Consider the following 23,554-nt stretch of genomic DNA (forward strand, 5'->3'; position numbering starts at 1 on the left):
ACTAGAAGGCAAGTCGTCCTTCAGGCCACAATGGGCCTACGACACACACACACACACACAGACACACACACACAACCGTCTCACACTAACACATTATGGAATAGTAATAGTGCCCTCCACGTAAGATTGTTATGCAGATTAAAGAAAATCACACACACAGACACACACACACACACACACACACACACACACACACAGACGCGCGCACACACACACACACACACACACAAGATCCCTTGGGAAAGAAGCCATGATGAGATCAAGAGAGGGCCTGGGGCCAGGTGCAGTGGCTCAGGTCTGTAATCCCATCACTTTGAGAGGCCGAGGTGGTAGGGTCGCTTGAGCCCAGGAGCTCGACACTAGACTGGGCAGAGTAGGAAGACACCATCTCTACAAAAAAGTTAAAAACTAGCCAGGTGCGGTGGTGTATGCCAGTGTTTCCAGCTACTCAGCAGGCTGAGGCGAGGGGACTGCATGAGCCTCAGAGTACAAGGTTGCAGTGAGCCCTGATTGCACCACTGCACTCCAGCGTGGGTGACATGGCAAGACCCTGTCTCATAAAAAAGAGGTAGGGGGTGCCTAGAAGCTGGCTGGAGACTCTCCAGGGCCCAGTCAGGGTTTTGCCCACTATGCCAATTGCGCTCCAGGAGTACAGGTCAGGGGCCCCTGAAGCAGTCACTCAGAAGTAGTGGCTCAAGGGCACTCTAGCCAGGAGCCCTCTCTCCACCCACCCAACCACCCCGGCTCAGTGTCTCCAAAGCTAGGCCTGACCCAGGAGTCCATTTGGCTGGACTGCTACTGCAAGGGGGTGGGTGGGAGCCCAACTCCACTTCCCCACCACTGAGCCACGGCTCTGCTGCTCTGCCGGCCCTGCCCAGGTCCCCTTCTCTATAGGGCCTCTCCTGCCTGGTGGGCACCCTCATCTCTGCTCCTGGGCTCTGGCCAGATGTGGGGCTCAGGGCAGCAGAGCACGCTGGGGTGGCAGGCATGGGTGGTGACCTCAGTGTCTGCAGCCAGCAGGTGTGAGAATGGTGCAGGGGATGGGAGCTCACCTTGGCCTTGCGCAGCAGCTGCTGAAATTCGGGCTGCGGTAGGAGGCCGTGGTTCTTCACGAAGGCTGGCACCTCGGGGGGCCGCTGGCTCTCGTAGTACACGGTGCCATGAATCTCCATGTATTTATTCAAGATGCCCAGGAACTTCTCCTTCCCCTGGAAAAAGAAGAGGGGGAGATGGGAGCCTCATGCGAACCACAGGAGGCAAAGTCAGTCGAGGAGACGCCTTGATCTGGAAGTCAGAAGATGTGGGCCCAGTCTCAGGTTGGCCATTAACTGGTTGTGGGACCCTGGAAAAGGCCCCTCCCCTCTCTGGCTCCCAAAATCTGTGAGTTGCAGAGATTGGACTAGAGCAGAAGCTTCCAGATTACTTTTAGCCACGAAGCTGTTTTCTTTCCAAAGGAACCCTATGGAGACCAATACTTAAATGGATTCAGGGGAGGCCACTTGGCCTCCCCTGAACCCCTAATGACCTCTAAGCTTCTCAGAGGAGCTGCGGAGCTCTCTGTAGTCCAGATCATTCATCCATCTGTCTCACACACATCCATCCTATCCATCCATCCTCCCACCATCCATTCATCCATCTGCCCATCACTCCATTTGTTCACCCAGCCATCCATCCATTCACCCATCCATCCCTCTCACACATCCCTCCACTCACCCATTCACCCATCCGTTCGTCCAACTGCCCATCATCTACCCGTCCATACACCTTATCTCCATTCCTTCTTTCATCAAAGGTGGGGGACCTCTGATGGAAGCTCCATATTTGGGATTAGAACTCAGGGGAATTCTACCCTGAAAAAAAGGAGGAAACAGAGCTAGACCCATCCTTGCGGGGGCTGAATCCATTTTGTCTCAATCACTATATGGATTAAGGTGATCCGAGATTGCTAGGGCCCCCAGCTGCAAGCCCAGAGTAAAAGTAAATTCTGTCTGGAATAAAATAGGGGCATCCTGGACCTTAAATTATCCTACGATTTTTCATATTCATTTTCCAGAACTCAAAAACAAAATAACCATTGAAATCCCAATCAAATCCCCAGTAGACTTTTTGGTTTTGGTTTTTGTTTTGGTAGAAATTGACAAACTGATTCTAAAACTCATTTGGAAATGCAAAGGAGCTGGAACAGACAACTTTGAAAAAGAACACTGTTAGCAGACTTCTATTACCGATGTCAAGACTTATTATAAAGCTACAGTAGACCAGACAGTGTGGTATTGGCATCAAGATAGACACGCAGATCAATGGAACAGAATAGAGACTCCTGAAATAGACCCACACACCGTATGGTCAACTGATTTTCGACAAAGGTGCAAAACATTTCAGTGGAGGAAGGATAGTTTCATCAATAAATGGTCATGAAACACGATATCTATACACAAAAAAGTGAAAGAACTTTACACTTATTATATGCAGAAGTTAATGCAAAATGGATCACAGACTTAAATATAAAACCTAAAACTATAAAACTTACACAAAAAAAATAGGAAAAAAATCTTTGTGACCTTGTGTTAGACAAAGATTTCTTGAATGCAATACCAAAAGCACAATCGATAAAAGAAAACACTGGACTTCATTAAAATGAAGAACTTTTGCTCTTTGAAAGACACTGTTAAGCGAAAGACAAGGCTGGGTGCAGTGGCTCATGCCTGTAATCCCAGCACTTTGAGAGGCTGAAGCAGGAGGCTGCTTGAGCCCAGGTGTTTGTGACCAGAGTAGACAACATAGGGAGACTTTCTCTCTCTCTCTCTCTCTCCATACACACACACACACACACACACACACACACACACACACACACACACGTGTGCATGTATATGTAGAGAGACAGAGAGAGACAAGCCACAGACTGGAAGAAAATATTTATAAAGCATATATTTGATACAAGACCTGGATCCAGAATATATAAAGAACTCTAGCCGGGCGCGGTGGCTCACGCCTGTAATCCCAGCACTTTGGGAGGCCGAGGCGGGTGGATCACGAGGTCAAGAGATCGAGACCATCCTGGTCAACAGGGTGAAACCCCGTCTCTACTAAAACTACAAAAAATTAGCTGGGCATGGTGGTGCGTGCCTGTAATCCCAGCTACTCAGGAGGCTGAGGCAGGAGAATTGCCTGAACCTAGGAGGCGGAGGTTGCGGTGAGCCGAGATCGCGCCATTGCACTCCAGCCTGGGTAACAAGAGTGAAACTCTGTCAAAAAAAAAAAAAAAAAGAACTCTAAAAACTCCGTAGTAAGAAAATAAACAACCTAATATTTCCAATAGGCAAAACTTTTTAAAACGACACATCACAAAAAAGATATATGGAAGACAGAGAAACACACAAAAATGTCTTCATCATTAGTCATGAGGAAAATGTCAACTTAAACCACAAGAAGACACCATTCCAAGCCTGTCAGAATGGCTGAAATTTACGAGACTGACCATGCCAAGCACAGATGCATTTGTGAAATAATTTAAAGCCTCCTACATTGCTGGTAGGACTATAAAATGGCATGACAACTTAAAAAAAAAAGTTAAACATACTTCTACAGTATTAAACAGCCATTATATTCTTAGGCATTTACCCAAGGAGAAATGAAAGCATATGCTTCTACAAAAAATTGTACATGAACCAAAAAGGCTAGTCAAGACTCCCTGAGTTGCTTTCACAACTTTTCCATGGGTTGCCACCTACAGATTGAAAAGTTCCACCTAGCTCACTCAAATGACTCTCTGAGAGTCTGGATCATTTTCTCCAGGGATGAGGGTGGGTTTGCCCTGGGCCTGAACCAGTCGCCTTTCCCTCCTTCCTGTTTCATTCCCTTGGTCCCTCACCCCCACCCCTCCTCGAGACCTGGGACTACAATCTACTAAAATAGCACCCAGGCCTTAGCCTCAGGCTCCACTTTCTGGGGAATGCAGAATAAGACAGACCTGCTTAGCACAAAAATCACCCAACGCCTCACCCTGGGTCCCCAGCTCCCTTTCCCCGTAAGGATGATAAATGACCTCCCATCTTCCCTCCTTCCTCCTCTGCTTCTCAGCCACCTGGTCCCCTGAACTCTGGACGGCATCTCTCCCAGGATGCTTTCATTTTTCTCTTCATCCAGCCACCTCTGACTTCCTTTGGTTACAAATACCAGAGCAAAGATGTCTTTTTTTGGAAGCAGCTTCTTTGAGGTCTCTAGCTGAACAGCGTTGCCTCGGGCTATCACAGAATTTCCAGCGCTAGAGATAAAACCTTTCTCTTCCCAGACTTCATAACCTCTCATTCTCTTGGGCCAGTTTCTTAATAGCATTTTCTGATAAAAGTAGATTCCGTGAGTTCCGCGACCCTCCGACTCTGCCCTCTTCCCCAGCACCCAGTGTCCACATCCTCCCAGGCTTCTCTGCAGCTGTGGCAATCAGCATGGGGAGCCTCACCTCCCAGCGCCCCCCTCACACCCCACAGTGAGCGCTGATATCTCAGCAGAGGCTTCGTAACGCTGGGGAGAGTGTAGAGTTAAGGTCAAGCACTCTGCTCTGGACTTAGATTGATGCAGGCTGGAACATGAGCTCTGCGCTTACCAGCTATGGGTCACCTTCCAACTCACTGCGCCCTGGGGTCCTCATGTGCAGAGTGGGCGTGATCACATGCAGTACCTACCTCATGGTGTGAAGGTTAAATAAGAGACTCACGTGAGCCCTTCGTGCAATGCCTGGCACAAAGCAAGCTCTCAGCGAACAGCAGCCTCTTGGGTGGATGCAGCCCAGACTGTGAGATCCCCCCCACCGCCGAGTCCTCCTTCTCTCCTCCCTCCTCAGTCATAGAACCCGGAACTGGGGTGGGCACACTGAACTGAGCTGCCTGGAAATAAAGCCACCCAGTGTCCCCTGGAAGTCGGCATGGCCCTGTGGCCAAGATGGAGCTGAAGAGCAGTGTGGGAAAGAATGACCCTAAACAGGGTGCCCTGCGCTGCCGTGTCCTTCTCCTTGGTGGCTGGGATGCAGAGGTAATGACTTGAATGGCTGTGGCCCACTGGAACCCTGAGGCAAGGCTGGGGTGGAAACTAAACACATCGGGTCAAGGTCAGAAGACCCCCGGGAACGCCACACCAGCCTTCCCAACTTCTGGAATTTGCAAGCAGGAAAGAAAATATACTTCCAACTTGTTTAAATCACAGTTACCTTTGGAGTTTTCCTTCGACAGCTGGATCTAATCCTAACCAGTGCAGTTGTGAGACTGGTTAAATACAGCAATCATGTAACAGGCCTGATGTAGGGTGAAGGGGCTTCCCCTGACAGTCTCCTCATTATTAACCTTGACCTCATGCCACCTGCCTGATGCAATGACCCATCCAAAGCTGGTCCCTCTCACTCCCCAGGAGCCGTCCGGTGGCCATGCCAAGCAGGACCTTGACCTCCAGGGACCTGCCTCCCCTCACAGAGGAGCCAGGAAAGATGGCTCCTGGACCCTGCTGTCCCCATCACCCTCCTCCCCACCTTGGTCCATCCACAGGAGCCACAGCTCCAGAGAGCCTGAGTCAGGGGAACATCGAGAGGAGAGACCCCTGGAGCGGCTGCTGGAGAGGGGAAGGGAGCAGAAGGCAGAGGGGGCAGGCGGCAAGCGTTTTCCGTACCTGGAGCTGCCTCATGGCCAGGGGGAGCACAGGGAAGAGAGAGAGAGAGAGAGAGAGAGAGAGAGAGAAAGAGAGGTTAGTGATGATTCGCAGACAACACCCCATGCAGGCAGCTCCTCTCTGGGGACCCCCAACCCTGAAGATGGGGTTCTAGTCTCTAAGCCTCTCCTGCTTCTCTCTGCCTCTCATCCCACAGAACCCCCAAGTCTAGCCTGACCCCCGCACGCCCCCGCCAACCCACCACACCCTTGCTGGGTTTACATTGTTTATTGATGTGTTCCTTGGGAGGGTGGAAGATTTAGTCACAGTCCTCAATGAAGGAATCATTTATTACCGGAGGACAAGCTGTCAGCCTCCAGGCTGGGTGTCTTTAAATGGCAGTTAGGAATGTTTTGTCGTGAACTGTTCCTGGGAGACATTTCCAGCATGCAGGGGCAGGAGGTGGGCGCCACATCCTGGAAGGAGGAGATAAGGGACCTGGGGGGGCGGGGGGGTGCTGTGCTGGGCGGGGCCTGTGCTAGGCTGGCGGGTGCTTCCTGCGAGCAGGGGCAGGCCTCACCTTCCAGATGCTTGCCTCCTTGCCATACACCACGGCCATGTTGCTGGCTTTGCCACCTTTGATGAGCTGCTTCTCTGTCTCGTTGAGTTCCTCGGACACGAAGCCCATGAAGGAGTTGTCGGGGGTGTGAGCTAAGCCCAACCGCGCAAAAGGAATTGGGTCACCAAACAAGCAATGGCCGCCCCTGGCCTCCCTGGACTGCGCTGCCCAAGAGGTCCTCTTCTGGCAAGGGTGGGAAAGGGGGCGGGCCTTAGGAGCAGCTGGGGAGAGTGTAATCAGTGCCCTGGCCTGGGTGGCCCCTTCCCAGAGACTGCCACAAAGCTCAGAGCAGAAGTAAACCTAGGCCTGGCATGGTGACTCACTCCTGTAACTCCAGAACTTTGGGAGGCTGAGGTGGGAGGATCCCTTGAGCCCAGGAGTTTGAGGCCAGCCTGGGCAACATAGTGAGACCCTGTCTCTATTTAAAAATGCAAAAATTAGCCAGGCATGGTGGCATGTGCCTGTAGTCCCAGACACGTGAGAGGCCGAGGTGGGAGAATCACCTGAGCCCACTAGTTCAAGGCTGCAGTGAGCTATGACGGCACCACTGCGCTCCAGCCTGGGCACAGAGAGACCCTGTGCAAGAAGAAAAAAGGAGGAGAAGGAAGAAGATGATGATGATGAAGAAGAGAAAGAAGAAGAGGAAGAGGAAGGAAGAAGAGGAGAGGAGGAGGAAGATGGGGGAGGGGAAGGTAGGGGGAGGGATAAGAGGAAGGAAAAAGAGGGAGAAGGAGAAGAAGACAAGATGAAAAAGAAGAGAGGGGGGAGGAAGGGGAGGAGGAGGAGGAAGAAGAAGGAAGGAAGGAAGGAGCAGCAGCAACCTAAGAGGTCATCAAGTCCCCCTGTTTGTTTTCAGGTAAGGAAACTGAGGCCGAGGCTCTGGGCGACCCAGCAGAGACTCTGCCCTCCTCAGTCCCTGGAGCCCCAAGCTTTGGCTGCGCCTCTGACTCCTCTTTTCCCTCCGCCTGCGCCCATCGGCAGCCTCCGTCATCCCAGGAGGAACTTTCTCTGCCTTCTCCATGACTGCACCCTGGCCCAGGCCACATCGGCTGTCACTGGGACCACCCTGACAGCTGCCTCCCCGTTCCTGTGGCTCTCTCAGGACAGTCTTTTCTCTGAAATGATCCTTTTGAATCTAGGCCATATCAGTTTCCACCTCCACACAAAACCCCACACGCCAAAGTCCGCCCGACAATCTCCAGGCCCTGCCTTCTTTCCCCTCCCACTGCACCTGTGACCATCCAGCCCACCCAGAGCCCTGCTGGACGCAGCCCCTCCCCAGACAGACCTGTGCTCGTGGGCCGGTGAGAGGTCCGTCCTGACCCTGGTCACTCGCCGTCTCCTCAACAGCTCTATTTTTCATCACAGCACTTACCGACCAGACATAAGATTATATGCTTATCTGTTCATGTATAATTGTCAGAATAGGCCGGGCGCCGTGGCTCACACCTGTAATCCCAGCACTTCGGGAGGCTGAGGTAGGTGGATCACCTGAGGTCAGGAGTTCAAGACCAGCCTGGCCAACATGGCGAAACCCCATCTCTACTAAAAATACAAAAATTAGCCGGGTGTGACGGCACACGGCTGTAATCCCAGCCACTCAGGAGGCTGAGGCACGAGAATCGCTTGAACCCGGGAGGTGGAGGTTTCAGTGAGCCGAGAACACGCCGCTACACTCCAGCCTGGGCGACAGAGCAAGACTCCATCTCCAAAAATAACAATAATAATAATAATTGTCAGAATAGAAGCTCCCTGTGGGCAATGGTTCTGTTTTGTTCACTTGTGTGCCCCCAGCACCTCAAACAGAGCCTGGGCTGGTTGAGCGAATGCTGGACAAAGGCGGATAAGATGGAGGAGGCAGCCTCCCTCTCCCAGCTCCGGGCCTCAGCCTGCACTGCCCTCCTCCCTTGTCTGGGATGAGGAAATCCTACTCAGCCTTCGGGGCCCCTCTCACATGACAACTCCTCCCAGAAGCCTTCTCTGGGGTGCACTGTGCCTCCCTTTGTGGCCCCATCTGCAGCGGCGGTTAGGTCTCTGTTAAAGCAGGGATTGCTATGGGACTTCCTTGCCATTTGACTCATTTGTCCCCAGGACCCCACCCACCAGGGCCAGGGAACCTGTTTGATTTCGTATTCCAATGCCATGGCCATCTGTGGAGTGCAGTGACTGCTAAGCTCCATCCGCCAGGGAGGGGAGGAGCATGACAGCTGAGAACCTGCAAGCCACACGAGCCCTGCCTTCTGCGCACCAGGATCCCGAATAAGCCATTTATTGAATCCAATTATATTTAATCTACCTTCCTGCATGGGAGGGGCTATGGCGAGTGAGGTGGCTGGGAGCAGCCGCCCAGCCTTGATTCCCGCAACAGCCTTGATTCTAAATACCCTATCTCTTCATTTCAAATGCACATTTCCCACGTTTGAATGTCTCTCCAATTGGGATGCATGTTTTAATCAAATGTGTAGATCTAATGTAGTATTTCCACCCACCCCTCAAGGCCCACAAGACGTAGTAATCAACATCTGGTACAGCTTAGAAGAGATGACGGTTTCCTGTGTAAGCGCCCCCAAAGCTCACAGATTCTTGGGTCTGAAAATCCAGCGACAGAACAAAACGATCTCTCTAGAGCTTCAGGAGGGTCGGGGGGAGCCCGGGAGGCCTGGAGTTCTTTCTGTGGGTAGTCAGGGCCAGGACAGCTCCCCTGCCTCAGGAGGCTCCGCTCACATCAGGCAAAGCAGCCCCTGGCCGACCTGTTTACCCGTCCTGCAGCCACCCTCCCCCTCCCCCTCCCCTCCCCCTCCCCTCCGGTTCCTCTGAGGCTGCCCCCCAGCCCTCTCTCCTGTTCCACCACGCTTTGCAGCCGAAGAATCCTTCACTAAGCTGCCTTCATTCCACCAACTCCACCAGAAGAAACAGATTCAGAACACAATTAGCTAAACCAGTGGGAGGGGACAGGGAAGTATTGCAACCAATTAAAATAACAGGACCATTAAGCCAAGAGCTCCTGGGGGCAGAGAGAGGGTAAGGCCAGGAGAGGTGGCAGCCCCCCAAGTAAGCTCCCTGGGGAAATCAGCCAGCTAGATGGGAACACTCAGCGTCATTAAAACCGGCCAGCCTCCCTCTTCCCTTTTGTCCTTACTTTGTTTGATTTATTCAATCAATTTAATGTTCTCTGAGGACCTAGGTTGGCTCCAGAAAGATTAAGATAAACCAATTAGCAGCCCCTTTTTAAGTGGCTCGTAATCTATCAGGGGAAATAAATGTATAAGCAAATAACTCTAGCACACTTCAACATATGCTTTAACAGAGTTAAGTTTAAGAATTATAAAAATAGAGGCAAAGAGGCAATACATTCTGCCCGGATTAGGAGATGAGGGGATCAGTGAAAGTGATGGCAAAAAGAGGAGACATCTGACTTGGAGTTTTGGAGGATGAGTAGGAGTTTGCCAGGTCTGGAAATCCACATCCAGTGGGCTGCACCCTGGGACAAGTCCTAATTTTCTCAGAGCAGGTTATTGCAGACACCTCTTTTTATTTTATTTATTTTATTTTTTTTTTTTGAGACAGAGTCTTGCTCTGTCGCCAGACACCAGGCTGGAGTGCAGTGGCACAATCTCAGCTCACTGCAACCTCCACCTCCTGTATTCAACCTATTGTCCTGCCTCAGTCTCCCGAGTAGCTGAGATTAGTGTGCCCACCACCATGTCCGGCTAATTTTTGTATTTTTAGTAGAGATGGGGGTTTCACCATGTTTGGCCAGGCTGGTCTTGAACTCCTGACCTCATGATCCGCTCGCCTCAGCCTCCCAAAGTGTTGGGATTACAGGTGTGAGCCACTGTGCCTGGCCTGACTGCTTCCCTTCTAAGGGTAACCAAGCCTCTCAACTCCATAGCTTTTCCTCTTCCACAGCTTCGAGCACCACCATTTCCTCTCCACCTCTATTTCCACTCCCCATTTCCTTTCTCTCCAGAAACCTGCTCCCTATGCTTGCTCTACCCCAAGCTGAGAAGTCTCATGCACTCTTGAAAGGGGCCCTGCGGAAGGAGTCTGGTCCCCACTGAGCTGTGTGACCTCAGGCTTCGCGTTCTCCCTCTCTGAGCCTCAGTTTTCTCATCTGGACTGCATGAGACCCAGGAGCCTTCCCACTTTCCCAACCTTCTGGGATTCCATGAAGCCGTTACTTATTTATTCAAAAATCGCATCTGCCTCTAATACATCGCAGAGTCTGGAGAGTCAGAAAAAAGAATATGCCAAGCACCCAAAAGAGATGCCACGAATTTGACAGGCTAAATAAAAACCATACGCTTTACTCACAAGCAAGTCCCTCAGGACTCCGCTCAGAGTCTACGTTGCTCTTAATTTAATAGATACAGTCCTAACAAGGGTGCTTATCTAGCTTTCTGGCCCGGAGCCTTCAAAGAGCCACCCTCGAGATGCTGCTGGAGGCAGATGTGCTGACAACAATTAAAAGTGACAGGAAATAGGGGAGGGACGGTGGGGGGTGGGGAGCTGGGGAGAGATAGCATGTGGAGAAATGCCAGATGTAGGTGATGGGGAGGAAGGCAGCAAATCACACTGCCACGTGTGTACCTATGCAACAATTTTGCATGTTCTTCACATGTACCCCAAAACCTAAAATGCAATAAAATAAATAAATGGGGAAAAAAAAGAAAAGTGACAGGCAGGAGCCTCCCGACAAGGTGGAAGAGCACGGCGCGGCCAGGCAGGAGGAGGGGGCACAGCTCCGCACACCTCTGCGTCAGGAAGAGCAGGCCCACATGCCCGGGAGGCAGAGAACTGACCCCCGATTGTCAAGAAAAGGTGAAATTGTTTTCAGGGAGCTGCGTTTCACAGGGTAGGTCAGTGTGTGTATACACTTTAGAGTCTCATTAAAAACAGCTGAAGCCCTGGGCGTGGTGGCTCGTGCCAGTAATCCCGGCACTTTGGGAGGCCTACGAGGGCAGACCGCTTGAGCTCTGGAATTCGACGCCAGCCCAGGCAACATGGTGAAACCCTGTCTCTACAAAAAAATATAAAAATTAGCAAGGTGTGGTGGAGGATGGCTGTAATGCCAGCTACTTGGGAGGCTGAGGCAGAAGGATCCCTTGAGCCCAGGAGGTGGAGGCTGCAGTGAGCCGAGGGGATCACACCACTGCATTCCAACCTGGGCAACAGAGCGAGAGCCTGTCTCAAACAAACAGCTAAAGCCCAGCTCCACTCACGTTCCTTGCCTGGAGCCCTGGGATCCAAGCCCGCTCCTGCATTTCCAGAACCTTCCAGTTCTTTCTGCATCTGTTCCCACTGCCTGCCTGTTCCTTTCCACCCAGGGAAGTTCTCCAGCCTAATCTGGAATGCCTGTCTTTCTGGAAGGCTGCGGAGCCCCCTGTGTTCTGGAACTTTGTGCTCAACGGCCCTCCTGGAGGGTGAAGGCTACACCCACTGGAGTTGGGGAGGTCACCCCACCCCAGACACCCGCTCCATGCTTCCTGCTCCCCAAATAGCACCAGAGGCTTCCTTCCTGGTTCACACGCTTGCGGAACGGGAGAAGGCGATGCTCGGTGGGCCCCACCAACCCCACTGGCCGGAGAAGGAAAGAGGGGGAGAAGCAAGGCCCTGGCCGCCTCTCGTGTCACCTCTGAGAACCCCAAGGAGGACCCCTGACCCCGACCCCACCCCTGCCCTGTGGGGCACTCACGGAACATGGTCATGAACTGCTTGGGGTTGAGGTTCCAGTAGCCCCAGTTGGTCCGGTAGCCGTGCAGCGTGGCGTACTCCTCGTGGTTGTAAGCGGGTTCCGTCCCGAAGGTATCGATGACCCTGATTCGGCACCTGCCCCACCCCAGGGACCAAGAACCAGGGTCTGCAACCTCCCTGCGTGTCCCTGGGCTGGAGCTGCCCCAGCCACGAGCGCTGCCACCAGCCAGTGGCCGGGTCAGGGTAGCGCAGTATTAGCACTTGGGCTCAGACACCGCCTCGCTGTGTGACCACAGGCAAGTGCCTTCGCCTCTCTGTGCTGCCCCATCTGTCAGGTGGGAAAAACAACAGCCCAGTTGTCTCAGGCTTGTAGGGAAGCTCCTGGCCCATGGTCCGGGTTAGTACGCAGGAACTGTAGTCATTACTGCCACCCAGAAGGGAGGCACTGCTTGGAGAGGGGGGGTCCCTCTCTGTAGTCCCCAGGGTCATCTATACAACTTGCCCCTGCCTGGACAGGGAGTCCATAGCCCCTCTCCTCGGGAGCCTGACAGCCCTGGATGTGCCTGGCCTAGAGGGCCAGGATGCAACAGGCAGGGTCCCCCCACTGTCCACGGGCTGTCTTTGGGAGGGCGGCGCCTCTGAGCCTCCTCTGCAAGGCTGGTCCCTGCAGGGTAGACTGTGCAGCTGGGCAGAGGCTCTACTCCACAGCGTCCTTCTCCCTCTGCTGCCTCCAGGGGTGGAGACCCAAGTTCAAAACCCAGAGAGGCCTTGTCCCTGTGGATTAGCCAACCACAGGGCCTGACGAACTCCAAGGCCACTCTTAATGGGCCACAGCCCAGAGCCACCTGCGTCTGCCCACTCTACGCCCTGGAAGAGGCACCTGGAAAAAGGCACTAAGACTCAGAGGCCCTGCCAGGAGCTCCTCACCCCAGCGTCCTTCCTGGTGATGCAGAATTGTCTGCAGAGTGCTGAGGTCGGCACTGTTCCCCCAGGGGAAGGGCCCGGGTTGGGAGAGAGAACGAGAGTGCATAGAGAACTCGCATTAATAATAAAAGCAATAACACCGCCTGTCACTTTTTTCCCTAATAAAATCATGTGGGATCGTCCGTGGGGCTGGAGCACACGTAATCAATAGCAGGGCTCTCTGTGCCAAATGAATCCCCGCATCCCACTGGCTGCAGTGAGACAGGGAGCAATGGCCTTGGCCTTCCTCCAGACGGAGATGGGGTGGGATGGAGGAGGGGAGGGGAGTGCCAAGCAACCCTCCCCACCCCACGGTCCCCACAGCAGGGTCACAGCCCTGGTTACTGTCCCGTTCCCTTATACCCCTCTCTCCAATTCCTTGGCTCCACTCCATGTCGATTACCCCGGATCCCTGCCCCCCGCCTCCATGCAGCAGAGGGGCGATGGAGCACCTCCCTGGGCCAGGGGCAGACATGGAAGTGGCAGAGGAGGGGAAGGGCAGAGGGCAGAATGCAGGACAGTACGTTCTCCCACTTGGGCCCAGTTGGCAGAGTGGGGCCGTGGGGGCAGGCATGAAGGAGGAGCCTTCTCCCTGGCATGCGGATCACGTTACCACCCTCCGGTCACGCTCTCACCGGTACTTCTTGAAGGAGAGTCCCATGTGCTGCTTCATCTGCTGCAGGCCATGGTAGTCGGTGTAGATGAGGTCAAAGGGCAGGGGTATGGTGAGCGGGCAGCTCCCCCGGCCTGGCGGCACCCCTAAGTTACTGAGAGAAGAGCCCTTCAGAGTCTGGGCTCCAAGAAATCCACCTGCCCAACCAGCTGCCCCAGTTCCTTACAGCCCAGGATGAACTGTAAAAGTACAGAGAGCTTAGCACAGACTCTCAGAAAGGAAGTGAGCAGGATGGCCCTGGACAGTGGTGTAGGTTTCTCACTGCACAAGGCAATCCAGAGAAGGGCAAGTGGGACTGAGGTCAGCGTGGGCTCCCATGAACCCAGCCTGGGCTACCTGCCAGGAGGAAGGGGCAGCTTTTGTCATTTAGCCACAGATGTGTTCCCACAGGGCTGTGGCTGCCCGGAGAGGCAGAAAGTTTTCTCTAACTTTCACAGACGCCGTGGATGCTGCTGCAGTCCTCAGTGCGGCTCCACGTTTGCCTGGACCTAAGGGCCCCAAGCCTCCTGCCTCAGAAGAGTGCAGTCTTACAGTCCTGACTGAGCTCCTGACACACAGGGCTGGCTGAGGCCACGAGCTCCTCCAAGCCACTGGTCACCTGTTCCCCACTCTAGGGACCGCACAGGCTCGGAGTCTTGGACTGGACCAGGGGATCTGCCTGCCCCTTCCTGCCGGGTCCCTTACAAGCAGGTTTTCATCTGGGACAAGGTTGCCTCTGGTAACCTGGAAGCAGCAGCTCGGCCAGAGGAGGGGTGGTGCCCTCCTGCCATCTGGCATTCTGTCCGGCTGGAGCTGCTGGGTCATCTCCCCCTGCTGGACCTCCCCAGGACCCCGGTTCCAGGGGCATGGACAGGAGGACGTGGAAGGGCGTGACCACACCCCATGGCTTCCTCTAGAATCCCCACATCTGCTCAGCCCGCCTCCCTGGAGAAGGGCTCGAAGCCCCCTGTTCTGGCAAGCACAGCTGCCAATTTAAACTCCTCTCCCCACAAACCCCCTGCCAGCATCCACACAAGCCAGCTCCTCCCACCAGGAGACCCTGTTTATTCCAACTCCACAACCTCGGCTTCTCCCCTGCAGGGGATGACAAGGCATTCGCTCTCTTGTTCGTTCATTTAGGTCTGTGCTGAGCCCCTGAGTCAGGGGGGACACGCCTTCCTCTGCAGAGATGGCCCTTCCACGTTCCCTTCCCCACTCCACCGGAGGACGACAGCCGGGGGCTCAGTATGCTTGCAGAACCCGGCCAGGTGCCAGCTCCCCAAACACCCCCTCCCCACCGTGTCCTCAGGATAATTCTCTTGAACAAATGTTTCTTGAGCGCATGTTGGGTGCCAGGCCCTGTGCCCACATCAGAGACAATGTGGAACGTGGCCCCAGCCCCAGGAGCACGAGCCATGTGAGGCGTGCGCACCTGGGGATGCTGGAGCAGAGATCTGAACAGCATGTGCTGAGGCCCAGGGGAGGCGTACTGAGGAGGGGCCCATCGGTGGAGGGAGGGCAGAGGGGGTTGCCCAAGCAGAGAAGGCCACATGCCCTGTCTTCCTCTTCGTCTCTCAACAGCTCTTGGTGGGCACGACACCTCATGGGACTGGATGTGACCATCCTTTGCTCCCAACCCAGATGGTGAAGCAGCCAGGCCGCGGGGCCCCATCTCCTGGGGAAACCCACCTCCCCAGGATTTGGGGTTCAGCTGCCAGCTCTGCAAGAGGCCCAAGACACCTCCTACTAAGGAACACCTTCGGGGACCCACGTGATAAGCAGAGTCAGGCTGGGGAGGTGATGAGCTTTGACAAGGTCACCTGCTCATTAGCGGCAAGGGGCCAGGATTGATCAGTTTCCTTGGCTGTGTCTGCGCTCCTTGAAGCCATTCAGGCCAGGTGGAAAAGTACTGGCCCAAAAGGCTCATGCTCACTTTGTGCCTGCTCAGAAGCTCAGGGAGGGGACCGTGCACCCTGCCCCGTTAGCACACCGTCCAAAGTGGTGCCCTGTCAATGACGTTTCTGGTCACCTGCCGGCAGCGCTGTGATGGAAAGAGGTGGGGAGAAGCGGCCAGCACAGGGACTAAGCCATGAGAGGTCGGCCTTGCCCTGCAGAGAAGGGCGGCAAGAGGGGAGGGGCTTTCTCTGGGCCTTGCCCCCACTCCAGCTGCTGCCCCCACCAGCCTCCTGAGCTGTTCCCCCACTAGCTTCCCCGCCATGACAGAACCTTTGCTGCTAAGTGTGGGGGGGGGGTTTCAAAAACCTAATAACCGTTTCCTCCCCCATTTCTTGTTTACAACCTTAAAAATGGCCAAGGGCTCCTCCCCCATCCCTCTAACCTTCCTTTCCAACCCAGACAGCACGTCACACGGGACTCTCTGATCCAGGGCTTCTAAAGCAGAGCCTGCCTCTTCAGCTTTTTTGTGGAAATACCCAGAAAGCAAAGGAGAAGGAGCACAGACCCCAGGGGTCTGGGGCCTTCCCAGGGAGCAGCTCCCACAACCTGGAGACTTCATGAAATATTTGGTGGTACGTTTAAGTGTCCAACACATTCTGCATTCTACCCCGTTGTTTTCTTTGAAGGATGGACTTTCTCACTCCCAAAACGCTTCCAGTAAAACAGATGCCCCAGAAAGAAGCTTCACTTTTTTGCCCTGGGGCCCCAGAAGTCCTCTCTTCCTCACCTCCCCGACTCAATTGAGAACCACACACCAAAGGACACAAAGATGCTCCCTCTATCCCCTTCCTTGCAGAAACCAGGAAGGGGGTGGCTGCTCCTCCCACATGGAATCTGGGTCTAGTAAAATTAAGACAATCCTGAGAATACAAACCGTAGGTGGGTCTAGAAGCTGCTGCCTGCACTAGGAACCTGGCTGCCTTCCCTATGGACCTCGGGTTGTCTCAAAGCAGCATCTTCTCTCTCTGTCCCGGGAGCTTCCTTTTATCGCCTCATCACTGACCACACCCTGACCCTAGCCCCAGACACCAGGGCCACTGAGGACAGAGGGGTTATAGCATGTCACAGCCCTCTCCTGGGAGACCTCCACGCTGCTGTTCTAAGGTGAATCCATCATCCTCGCCATCTTCAAGGCTACCATTTTGGACACAGGTATCATTCTATGTGCTTTCAACTTATTAATTCGTCAACTCCTTTCATCTTGGCAACTACCAGATCAGACCCATTCGCATCTCTGTTAGGAAACAGAGAGGCTGAGTAACTTACCCAAGGTCACACAGCCAGGAAGGAGAAGAGCTGGGATCAGAGTCTTTCTACAGTGGAAACTTGGTCACGTCTCCCCGGGGTCTTGACCCTTTCCGAGGCTTCCCACTGCCTCTGAGCCAGGACTTCAAGGGCACTTCCCCACCTAACCCCTGTGGGAGCAACTTCGCCACGCCCTGTGCCCCTCAGGGTCTGCAGCAGCCTCTCCAGCACAGGCTCACTGGGTGTGCGTGGAGGGAGCGTGGGAGTGGGCAGAAGGTGGACCCCCGCTGAGTCCCACCTTGTGCAGGGACCAGGCTGGCAGTTAGGCTTCACCCCATTAGCACCAACCCTAAACCTTGGCACCCAGATCCAGAGCCGGGCAGGAGCAGGGGCATCTTTCTGGGCAATGGCATCCCCCGTACACACCCCTGCTCAATGCGAAGTCAAAGTCTTGACTAAACCAGAAAAAAAGGGGGAACGTAAAGGGATGGGGGAGAAGGAATCTACAGTAAGACAGTGGCTTTCACCAGCATGTGACTAAGTGAGACCACACACTTCCTATACCTGTCACATGTGAGGCCAGGTGCCACAGAAATTTCAAAGTGGTCCCAGCCAAACCCTCCCCTCTGATCTGACCAAGGTTCTCTTGCGACGACTCCCTGCCTTCACAGAAACTATTCCCTGGGCTTAGAAGACTCTTCTCACCTCTGCATGCTTAACTCAAACATCGCCTCCTCCAGGAAGCCTTGCCTGAGACACCCCTCCCACTATGCTCCCTCCACACCTGGGACACACCTAGTGAATGTCCCAAGTCACCTATTCCCACCTGGAGGCCCCTTTGAGGGCAGGGTCAGGTCGTCTTTAAAATTCAGGACCAGGGCTGGGCATGGTGGTTCACGCCTGTCATCCCAGAACTTCGGGAGGCCGAGGCGGGTGGATCACGAGGTTAGAAGTTCAAGACCAGCCTGGCCAAGATGGTGAAACCTCGTCTCTACCAAAAATACAAAAATTAGCCAGGTGTGGTGGTGCGCGCCTGTAATCCCAGTTACTCAGGAGGCTAAGGCAGGAGAATCGCTTGAACCCGGGGGGCGGAGGTTGCAGTGAGCCAAGATCTCACCACTGCACTCCAGCCCTGGCAACAAAGTGAGACTCTATCTCAAAAACAAAAAAAAAAAAATCAGGACCAGGGACAGGACCTGACCCAATCAAGGTGTGCTGTGTTCGTGAAGGAATACACAAAGTGGTGAATGAGATGAGCCCCTCAGGAGGAAGTGGTTTAAATGTTTAACAGCTAGCCAAGAAAAGCCTCTCTGGAGAGAGAATGTGGGTGAGTGACGGACTCGAGGGTGCAGGTGCCTTGGTCACTGGCCTATAGGTCTGGACCCGAGCCCAGTGGCCCTCCACACGGCTCGAAGGACATCACAGCGGGAAGGAGAGGGGGGAGACAAATCGGCCCAGCGGCAGCAGCATCCCTTACCAGGAGGAGTTAAGGAGAAGCCCACCCGACCCCAGCCCTGGAAAACAAGGATTTTCCACTGAAGGGCAGGACGTCCCTGGAGGTGTCTGCAGCGGCCTCATCCCTCTCGTCAGAAGAAACCTGAGCTTTGCCCCTGGAGAGCAGAGAGGTCAGCTGTCGGGTGAGGAGGCTGTGGTTTTATCACCTGTCATTTAAGTGTACTTTTATGGGCAATTTTACGCTAAGTGATTGGCTGGAGCAGTGACGTGAATTGAAAACGCTGTCCCCCGACAACCTTCAACCAAAGGTGCCCGGGAGGCTGGGCTGTACATTTCCACGACTCCTGCTGAGTCTGCGAAACGCTCCTTCCTGCCCAGACATTTCTGCACCTCTGAGGCCAAGTCCTCATTCCTCTTGGACTCTCAGTCCAGGGTGGGGTCCAGAGGACGGTTTGGCAGCCCCCACAGATGGGGGGTGCCGGGGGAGGACCTCAGGGGCAGAAGGAACTTGAAACGTATCTGCTGTGTACCCCTCTGTGTGCCCACAGCCAATAGCCGGTGCTTGGGAAGGACGGGGAAGATTGAGTGGAACTGCCAAACTGGCTGGTTAGAACGTATTGCTGAGTGTCCCCAGGCCAGGTGAATAGGAGTCTAAATCACAAGATGAAAGGGGTAGGGGTAGGGTGGTCCAGGGGAATGGAGCATTTCTGCAGGTCGCCTGGTTAGAGTCGGCGCTTGCACTGTGCACAAATTAATCCATCCAAAAAAGCTACCCTCTCCCAGGAGGAATAGGAAATTAGTGTTTCACGGGTGCAGAGCTTCAGTTTTGCAAGAAGAGATCTGGAGGTGGATGGCAGTGATGGTTGCACAATAATGTGAATGTGCTTTGCCACTGAACTGTGTACTTAAAAGTGGTTACAGCAGCACATTTTATGTTATGTGCGTCTTACTATAATTTTGTAAAAAGCCAGCCCGGCACAGTGGCTCACGCCTCGCACCCCAGCACTTTGGGTGGCCTAGGTGGGAGGACTGCTTGAGTCCAGCAGTTTGAGACCAGCCTGGACGACATGGAAAAACTCCTTCTCTACCAAAAATACAAAAAATTAGCCAGGTGTGGTGGCATGCACCTGTCATTCCAGCTACTCAGGAGGCTGAGGTGGGAGAATCATTTGAATCCGGGATGTTGAGGCTGTAATGAGCTGTGATCACACCATTGCATTCTAGCCTGGGCAACAGAGTGTGTGAGACCCAGTCTTAAAAATAAGAATCATTTAAAAATAATTTTTAAAAGTCAACCCATCCACATTCCTGGCTCCCGTGGCAAGCACTCTGCCTCCCAGAGGGGCTGAGGCCCCGTCTTCTCCAGCTGTCACGCACCCCACCTGCCTGTGACTCCCAGCTGGCCACCAACAACATAGGGGCTTAGTAAATACCCAGGGAAGGACTGGCTCAGGCACCCTTTGCTAAAAGATCAAAGAGGAGGATGGGGAGATGGGCTGAGGATGGAGAAAAATAAACCTTCACTCAAAAGAAGAAACCCTCGGCTAGGAATTCAAATGCTGGATTCTGGGGCAATGAAAGATATTCCTGGGCAGGAGCTCCAGCAGGCATTTGCTGGGTAGCCTTGCGCAAGCCACCACATTGCTCTGGTGTCCGCCTCCACATGTGGGACACGTGCTCGGGCGAATCTCCATGGTCTCTTCTAAGCTAAAAATTATCTGGTTTTATTTCTCTCTGTGCCTTTGGTCTGTGGCTAGAAATAATCTCTCCAGGTAGTGCTCGCATTCTGGAACAAACTATTCTCTCTCTCTTCTCTGTGTGGGAGGGACCTAATTAAAAAGAATCCTTGCAAAGTGCTCAGAGATCTTTGGCTCCAGGGGCTGAAGTGCAGGTAGGATTCACAACCTCACTGGGTGCCTCTCAAGGGGAACATACAGTCGGGGCAGCCTGGGACCTTCTGTCTCCCCAGAGCCCTGAAATCCTCCAAGCCTGACTAGTGACCGTTTCCTGAGCGTCATGGGCAGGCCCCCAACCCAGGATGGCCGACTACCAGAGCAGGATACTGTCTGGTCCCTAGAGTGCCAGGGGGCAGAAAGAAGCAGCCCAGAGGTTGAACTGGCATCTAATGAGATGCTTTAGGGGTTAGTATCGCTAATGAGGAAAGAATTATACCATCCTGTAGCATTTTCTTCCTCTCCAGGATGGACTGACCTCCCTGTACCCATAGAAGCAGCCCAGAGTTGCTTTATGGAGCCATTGGGATGGGCCTGCCCTCAGCTCTCACCTCCTGAAAAGGCAGATGCCCTTGAACCTCCCCAGCACATACCCTGTGCCCTGGAGGGTTCAGGGCCACAGCTGAGAACTGCCAGGGGCCCCTCGGGGCTCAGAGGAAAAGGGAGTCGAAAGGCAGATGGGGGCACAGTCTGGGTGCTCCTTAGCTGAAACCACCACAAAGCATGGGGGCGGGGGACGGGGTGCAAGGCGTTGGGGCGGCCTCTGAAAAGGAAACAGCATATCATCAACACTGCAGACCCAACGTGGGGCTGGCGTCCAAAGCTGGAACTTTCTCCCCCCGCGTTCTTTCCTAGTAAGCAAACTCGGGGCTAAGAATAGGGCCGCGCTCCCAGGAGAGCTGGAGGAAGCCGCACACTCATCCCCCCGGCTGCCGGCTCTGCTTCGGGAAGAGGGACAGGCACGGGAACTCGGCCCTCCGGCTGCTCCCAGTCCTCCTCCTTACAGACAGGCCTCAGTTTATACAACAAATGCCTGTAAACGCTGAGCCCAAACCCAGGTCTTCTCATCCAGGCTTTAGCTCCCGGTGCCCAGGCCACCCCAAGGGTCCCTCTATTTGCTCTGGGTTGGGGCCTCGGTGTCGGGGATTATGTTCAGTTCTTCCAGTGATTCTTGGGTGTCAGCGGCTCTTGCTACTCTATCCGGTTCCACCAACCTTTGCTGAGAACCAACCCGTGCATGGGCCTTGGGGTAAGAATCTGCTGTCAATCCCACTAACGCGGTCTCTGTGGGAGGTGAGGGCCAAACGCTAAGATGCAGCCGCTGCATCCCGGATTCGGATATCGACCGAGGGCCCCCACTCCGCTCCAGAGCTGCTGAGGAAAAAGCAGTCTGGTTCCCAGGAAAATGTATTCCTGTGATCAAAGCCACTCTGGTTTGAGGGGCAGGCGGTGATATAGCACAGTGTTTTTGCAATCCTAAATATCTCTAAACGGAGTCACTTATGACAAGTGACTCAGCCCACAGTGAAACTGCTGACCCTTCAACGTGATAAACAGATGTATGCTGGACTGGGGTGACAAGATGACGCCTGCTGTGGGAAGACACCCCCAAGACCCAACAGGAAAGTGAAGCCAGAGGCAGCCGAGAAATGGCCATGGACGTCCCTGCAGAGGCCCGAGACATGGCAGAGGAACTGACTTCAGGGGAACTGACTTCCGAGGGACGTTCGAACGTGCCTGGCTCGTCGGTCAGCACACTCGACTCCCGGGCCACGCGCCCGCGTGTGCTCAGTGTACTTGCAATGGTGGCTGGTGTGTGAAATCCTCGCACTAAACCCGGACTGGAGGCATTTAATTGGCCACTGAGTCATAGTGCAACCTCCCACCTGGCGTTGGACCCAGCGCCACTAGGCTGACTCAAATCTGACACTGTAGTCGGGAGGAGTGCTAGGGGTTTATCCGTACCATCCTGGGCTACTGCCAGCTTCACCCAGAATAAAAAGGCCCCAGACCAGCCCTGGCCCTCATTTCCAAGTGGCAGGAGCACTTGAGTTTGACCCTTCCTGTGGCTGGCTCCTCCCAGTCTCCCTGACAGACAGTTCCCAAAGCCCACCCACTGCCACCTTCCTCCTTTCCAGCCACCATCTGACAAGACACTCTCTTGGTCTGTCATTGGTGGAGGGAGGACACTGGTCCTCGTCTCCCTTCCCGAGAACCCGCCACCCCTGAGATTCACAGAGGCCCTGGTTCCTCCTCCCCAGGGATGAATCCTTCCTTCTTCAGGAGCACCCAGATGCCAGCCCTTCTCCTCCTGTGTTTCTCTTTTGAATTTTTTATTGTAAGGATGAGGTTTCACTTGCCCAGGTGGGTCTTGAACTCCTAGGCTCAAGGGCTCCACCTGTAATCCCAGCCTCCCAAAGTGCTGGGGTTATAAGTATGAGCAGAGGAGCTGGCCTTCCTCATTTCTTATCTCCCCACGTTCTCTCCACTCCACTTGGGTTGCACGGACCTCTCATGAGAGCCAGCGCCATCCTTCCCAGGAGTGTTCCCTTGCAGCCCTCCCAACATGGGCCAGGCCAGAGCTGGGAAAGGCAACATGGCACTGCCTCCACTAGTCCTGCTTATTGTCAATGTCAGACTTGGCCGGGGGCCTTGACTTGCAAGAAACAGACTCCCTGTGGCACCCGCGCAGCGTGGAAAGTGAGGGGAGAGGAGGCCCTTGCAAGGAGGGGCTCTCCTGGATCCCCAGGAGGGATGAAGGGCAGGGGTCAGGGCAGCCCCAGACCCCAGGAGCAGAAGCCTCCGACCTTCCATGACATCTGGCCACACTGAACGTGACCCCAGCACAGTCGGCATGCTGGCGCCTGCTCCCTCTCTGTCCCCTTGCCTGCTGTCTAGGTCTCCTGCCATCCAGGTCTGAATTTCCCGGGGAAAGGTTCTGACCACCTTTGGGTTGAGTGTCCGGCTGCCAGTGTCTCAGCTGGGATGCATGGTTCCTGCACTCATTCCCCGCTCAGCCAGGAGATGAAAATGCCTCTTTGAAACTGAAGGAAGGGGAAGGAAAACGGAGACCTGAGAGGGGCCGGGGGACTTTTAGTGTCACATCATCACTGGCCTCTCGTGCCTCCTCTTGGAACGGGGAGGAGGATGCAGGAGAGCCACCGTTCACAAGTCTAGGTGCCAACACGCGGTTCTTCCCTCCCGTTGTCTAAGCTGTGTGCTTACAAGTTGTAAAATATTTCAAGCATCCAGAAAATTATAGAAAATAATATAATGCTCCAACGCTCCCACTTCCCAGCCTTGCGAAGCCTTAACATGTGGCCATATTTGCTTGAAATCCTTTTTGTCTTGAGGCATAACAAGTCACAACCTGGTGGAGCCCGAACGTTGTCCTTCAGTCTTGTCTTCCTCTCTCCTCACGACTCCCGCCGCCTCCACCTGACTTGCGGCAAATGCTCTCCCCTCCCAAATCAAAGATAAAATAGAAACCGGCCGGTTTGGGAGGCCGAGGCGGGTGGATCACGAGGTCAAGAGATCGAGACCATCCTGGTCAACATGGTGAAACCCCGTCTCTACTAAAACTACAAAAAATTAGCTGGG

General features: G+C 54.2%; 1 protein-coding gene across 3 annotated transcripts in view; it reads right to left on the reverse strand.

Moving 5' to 3' along the window:
* Positions 1–23,554, reverse strand: part of MGAT5B (alpha-1,6-mannosylglycoprotein 6-beta-N-acetylglucosaminyltransferase B) — an 86,676-nt gene that overhangs the window by 12,331 nt on the left and 50,791 nt on the right. For 2 of the 3 annotated variants that reach the window (XM_017525045.2, XM_017525044.1), the window contains 5 exons: positions 13,549–13,680; positions 11,952–12,085; positions 6,218–6,348; positions 5,659–5,664; positions 1,053–1,208 (listed from right to left, as the gene is read on the reverse strand). In XM_017525045.2, the coding sequence (XP_017380534.1) occupies positions 1,053–1,208; positions 5,659–5,664; positions 6,218–6,348; positions 11,952–12,085; positions 13,549–13,680 (559 nt within the window). Of the gene's footprint in view, positions 1–1,052; positions 1,215–5,658; positions 5,665–6,217; positions 6,349–11,951; positions 12,086–13,548; positions 13,681–23,554 lie in introns of all 3 variants that reach the window. The other variant, XM_037737237.1, reaches the window with a different exon arrangement.

The sequence above is a fragment of the Cebus imitator genome, unplaced genomic scaffold, assembly GCF_001604975.1.
Source record: "Cebus imitator isolate Cc_AM_T3 unplaced genomic scaffold, Cebus_imitator-1.0 Scaffold36, whole genome shotgun sequence".
NCBI classification, from domain to species: domain Eukaryota; kingdom Metazoa; phylum Chordata; class Mammalia; order Primates; family Cebidae; genus Cebus; species Cebus imitator.